Source organism: Crocodylus porosus, unplaced genomic scaffold (genome assembly GCF_001723895.1).
Source record: "Crocodylus porosus isolate Cpor-Errol unplaced genomic scaffold, CroPor_comp1, whole genome shotgun sequence".
Taxonomy (NCBI): Eukaryota; Metazoa; Chordata; order Crocodylia; family Crocodylidae; genus Crocodylus; species Crocodylus porosus.
The window spans coordinates 84,602,761-84,608,327 of record NW_017728931.1 but is presented as its reverse complement, the minus strand read 5'-3'; the positions used below and the strand labels follow the sequence as shown (position 1 = coordinate 84,608,327).

The 5,567-nt window shown below is 34.6% G+C and overlaps 1 protein-coding gene across 4 annotated transcripts in view; it reads left to right on the top strand.

Annotated features, from left to right (window-relative positions):
* Positions 1–3,997, top strand: part of USP15 (ubiquitin specific peptidase 15) — a 101,443-nt gene extending 97,446 nt beyond the window's left edge. For all 4 annotated transcript variants that reach the window (XM_019543318.1, XM_019543316.1, XM_019543317.1 and 1 more), the window contains one exon: positions 2,095–3,997. In XM_019543318.1, the coding sequence (XP_019398863.1) occupies positions 2,095–2,280 (186 nt within the window). In that variant the 3' untranslated portion in view covers positions 2,281–3,997. The remainder of the gene's footprint in view (positions 1–2,094) is intronic.
* Positions 3,998–5,567: the final 1,570 nt, after the last annotated feature.

The window sequence follows — 5,567 nt, the reverse complement described above, 5'->3', positions numbered from 1 at the left end:
GTTGCATTCCATTACTGAGCAAATGCTGGTTTTGGCAACAATTTAGACACTATATTTAATGAGATTTCCATGTATGTGAATATAAGACAAGTGGCCTTCCCCCCCCCCACATTCTGATGGTGACATTTGTCTTGTATTTGAGTAAATATAGTATATTTTAAGCATAAAAGCAGTAATTTGCTTGTCATAAAATGTCAGGAAATGTTTTCCTGTAACCCCAGATCATCACATTTTGACTTCCTGTATTTTTTTAATTGTTTAATCAATATATCCTAGGCAGATTCTTAGCTCTTGTTGGCAAACAGCTAAGAAAATGATTAAAGAAAAAACAGAGACCATGGGGAAAAAACTATTATATTTTATTTAAATATACACTATAGTCAATAACTTTACCTTAAACATATTTGAACAAGCAGTGTTATGTTACTATGTTGATTAAGATTCTTCCATGCACACCTCATCCTCATGCAGTTTAGGCCTACAAATGTGACTATAAGGGTTGAATTTGTGAGACCAGTCATTTTTTGATCAAGTAGACTTCTATGGCAGATCCTTTATTATTCTCTTCAGGACCCAAGTGAGAAGATAAATTTGACTGCGAGAAATAAATCGCATACAAAAGTATGCAAATATTCATTAATAGGGAATACATTTACAAATAGTCATGCAAGCATATTTGTTTGTAAGGCTTCTCAAGTTTTTGTCAATGTAAACCAGTGAGTGCTGACTTTGAAGTACCAGGAATTAAATCCGAGTTGGAGATTATTTTCCCCCAATGTTTTTTCTAAAGTTGAATGTCTCTTAATAATTTTTGTCCTTGTTTGAGGTACAATAATTAAGAATTGCTTGTGGAAATACCAAGCTCATTGGAAGTTGTAAAGACACTGAAGAATGGGAGAGAATCTGTGCTGTGCATGCTGAGGGGGGATAGTTTAATGAATTAAATGCATGTTGTTCCTTTCTGCCTAGCCTGGTAATTCTTCATTTGTCATGTTAGATTTAATCTTGCAGAGATGCTTTGTTTGCTGCTGCCCACCTAGAGAGAATACAGCCTGTCATTAGCAAACAGAAGTGAATCATGACCAACTGCAGTAGTACAGAGCATTTGATGATACGGACAAAAATCAGTTCTTTATGGGGAAGTGGTGTGTATATTACGTCTGAACTCCAGATTTCCTGGGCTATGAGTGCATATTATTCCTGAAACATCAACATGTAAATAATAAACAAGGAAAGGTTTATACAAGCTAACATCACTGTTCAATTGTGCCTGATGCTTACTGGGCCCCTAAATCATACCTGCAGAGACTGATAAAAGCAGTAGTTTTGGAGCGTTTACTGTATCTTTCAGACATGTTATTTTTAAGATGCTAGGGATAGATCAGGGCAGTGGACAACTTCTACTTCAGGATAATGGCTCACCCAGGGAGCTTGAGTCCAGTGGGTGAAAATACAGGAACATCTTCTCGTGGGCAAACAGCAGCAACAATGAGAACTGTGACGAATGCTTGGAAGTGCTACAGTACTGTGAAATACCAGAATTTAGTGCAAGGCTTTGATTTAGTATTTAGTGTAAGGCTTTTATTGTGATATTGTAAGAACCCAACAAGTCATCCCTGAAATAATACTTCTGCCTGGTGTATGTTTTGTAACTTTTCTGTATTGCTATAGATGTTAACTACACAGTGAGAGTGCCTTGTTTCATTTCACTTTTGTATTTAAACAGCTTCTTCTGCTATGGGTTGAATCATATTGCTTAACATAAGAACTCTTTGTTCAGGTTTTTTTGTTTTACTTTCCTTACCAGCACTGAGCTCTTGATTTATAATCCTTCCGTACACATGATTTTGACCACTTTTCCCACAAACTGAATCTTGCCCCTTGCTTCATGTAAGTCGGAAGAAGTCTAAGCTCAAACATGACATGAGCATGTCACAAGAAAGAGCTATTGAAAGGTTGTGTGCTGTGTATTTCTATGGAATACATTAGGAAGGGGAAAAAATGGATAAACCACATGGTGAAAGCTTTCAGTTTGGATGATCATAACATATTAAGTTTGCTTTTTTGTTTTGTTTTTTTTTGCTTGTTTGACAGTCCAAAGCAGCATATGTGCTCTTCTACCAGAGACAGGACACTATCAGTGGAACTGGCTTTTTCCCTCTTGACCGGGAAACTAAACAAAGTGCTTCAGCTGCCACAGGCATCCCATTAGAGAGTGATGAAGACAGCAATGAAAATGACAATGATATAGAAAATGAAAATTGTATGCATACTAACTAATGGAAGATCTAGAAGCCATAAAAGAGACTTTCTTATTGGAGATACCTATTGAAAAAGTGAAATTGCCCACCAAATTAAAAATAAAATCTGAGATGGGGAGTTTCAGATAACAGAATGTAAATCATTTATTACATTTTAACATGTGAAGTACTTGAAGTGAAACAATAAAACTTTAACAGAAATTGTCTCTAATACATTTAGTCTTGTATTCACAAGCTATATATAGGAAAACACAAATAAACCCCTTTTAAGTTTTCTGCTGCTGTTCTGACGAATTATGTTTTCTTTTGGTTTTTGGATGTGAGTTAATAACTAAAATGTTAAATTTGTGGATTTTGGTCATTTATTTTCTTAGCATTACAAGAATGCTACTGCAGAGTCTAGTTTCTTGGATAGTTTCCTATTCATGTATATTAGACTCACACATACTACTAGTAGTAAATGTGGCAAAAATAGGAGCAGTAGTTTTCTTGGAATACCAAATTTTAAGTTTATCCCTGGAAATTAACATTGAATGTTTTGGTTTTTTTATTATTTCCCTTAAATTCAATCATGATAAAAGAAAATAGCTTGGAAAGGTGTTTTAACCTTTTGTGGTATAGTTACACATCCAGAATATTATGTTCATCTTACTGCTGCTGTGGAACAGGTTCTGGATTTCATGCTGCATTAACAAAAGTTTCTCAATTAAATGTAAGTATCCCTTGTTGCTTGTTGGATCTACTCTGTAGACATTATAAGTCCTGTTACCTTGCTTCTAAGATGTGCATAACTTTAATCTGGTGTCAGTCCAAAATTTAAAATTGTGCTGTAAGTTTCCCCCATTTTTGGTAGTTTGGCAGCTTTCAAACTACTTTGTAATAGGGTCAGATTTAATAGTATTCTGTATCCATAGTAATGACTGTGCATCAGGCTTAAATGAGAGAGGTTTTTCCCATGTACCTTGCCTTTAAATTGTTAATGAACAATTGATTTTAAAGGTAGGTCTGTTTAATTTTCTTTGTGTGTTCCTGATGGAATTCACCATAGCCTTACAGCTCATCTCAAAAGGTAACGTTATAGGAAAATTGGCATTTGCATGTTCAAGTCAGAACCTGTACAGTATATAAAGCATACAAACCTTGAATTGGACTTTAGTTAACCATGTTCAAGGGTCCAGGATGCCAAAAATAAGTGTGACAGTTTGAAACATTTTTAATTTGCTGCTTTCCCTTTGATCTAGTTGGAAGAATGTATTGTTGATTTGTATACAATACTGCCTTTGATAGGAGCATTTAAGTGCAGGGGCACACTTCACATATCTACTACCTGAAGAATTGCTTTGTGTCCCACTGTTATAAAAGCAAAAAGTATGATGTTCTTCACTTGAACTAATCAAATACAATAGGTTATAAATTGTGTATTGTAAATAAAAGTTCACTCTGTGAGTGCACATTTTGGTAAATTATTTATTTATGTTAGCATTAAAAAGTTTAAAAAAATTGCATTGACCAGGATATAAATGAGGTATGTTGGACATGGCTTTGCTTTATACCTTGATATTAAAGCTGGTGTTTCATCCTGGTATTTTAAAGCTGCTTTGAGTTTTTTTTAAATGTAAACTAACCTCCTGCATGACAGAGGTTAAAATTTTGTCTGCACTTGAGTTCACTTGGGTTTACATTTGAAATGCGCATGTTTATTTATACAGATTTCAATAAAGCTATTCAAGGCCTTATTTAGTCTTTCAGTTTCTTACAAAAATGTTTTCCCAAAAGCCTTTATTTAATTAGTAGATCATCAAACGTATATTATCACTGGTTACAAATGGTAATTTAATGACTAAACTCAAAAGGTGTATGTTGTTTCAAGAAGATGGGTAGAATTTGTGAATTGTATTACTTTTTTTTAGTAGTTTGGATCCAAGGCATTGAAAAGGCAGCAGTAAGATAAATATCAAGTTAATGTCTTAGAACATAAAAGACAAGATTGAATTATCTAACTGTAAAGGTTATCCTTACAGATGTAACTGTATGAATATTAAGTACAGAAAAATTAGATGTACTAAGGTTGACATCTGCTTGAGAACTAGAATGCGTGGCTCTGATTCTGAACGTAGAGGAGAGGCTTGTTTCAAAATTGTACTGTTTGGGAACTAAGGCTGTTGTATTTCATATAAATGATACTTAAAATCTTCACTTCTGTACTTCAGGCTTATAAGAAGAACTTAATGTGTGGCCTACTCTTATTCCATCCATTTTTTTCAGCTTGTGGCAAATTTCATCCTCTGAAGAAGAAAGGTATTTTCTGCAACTTTCCTGAACATCACCCAGGATAATTAAAAACAAAAAAACCACAGACACACACACACATGCACACACACAACTTTACCTCATAACATCAGTAGCTTTAGCAAGGGAAGGGGCTTTCAGGTATAAAATAAAAATTCTAAATACAAACTTCTGTTCTAGTGTTTTAAATATTGATTTATTCACAGTATAGGTTGACATGATGCCTGGTAGTTATTCAGTGCGCCATAGCTCTTTAGTCTGTGTGGCCATTTGCTGTAGAGCTTTATCTGGGCTACATGTTAGTGTACTGGCACTGAAAATATTCAGAATGTTTTCAAAGGTGGTAGTGAACAGACATGATTTTAGGTCTTGTATTTCTCAAGCTGTGACTGACTGGGGTACTACATTTTCCCTTATCTTGAAAGTATATTAGGAAATGCTATTTCCCCTGTATCAGTACTTAGCGCTCTGCAATTCAGGATCTCTCCTGGAGTTTTAAGCATCGCATGTAAAATGACTTTTTAAGAGCTAAACACAACTTTGGCAAGTAGGCATGGCATGATCATAGAAAAGGCCTGAGGTCTGAGTAGAAGACACTGGTCACAGTAAATATTCAGGTCATACTTTCCATCAATACCAATCCTTCAATGATTTAAACACTTAAAATCATACCAATATCATGAGTTGGTAATTTTAAGTTGAAATTTTGTTATTGAAATAAACCATAGTTATCTACCTCCAGTTGAGGATTTTCAGTGTCTATGTCTAATGTAAACATTGTTGTAAATATTAAGTTTGTAATAGTCCTAACATGACTACTGGTTAGCAGTGTTCTTGTGATTTTTTTCATGTTCCTCAGGCAGTATAGCTGTCATCATTTTAAAGGCAGCCTCTTTTGCTTTCAAGGTAAAATTAAGAGAGCCACCATAACTATTGTTCATACTTAAACCTTGATACACAATGGGTCTAAGTGGCTAAATTTCACATGCAAAACATGGAGACAGTTGGGTACCTTAG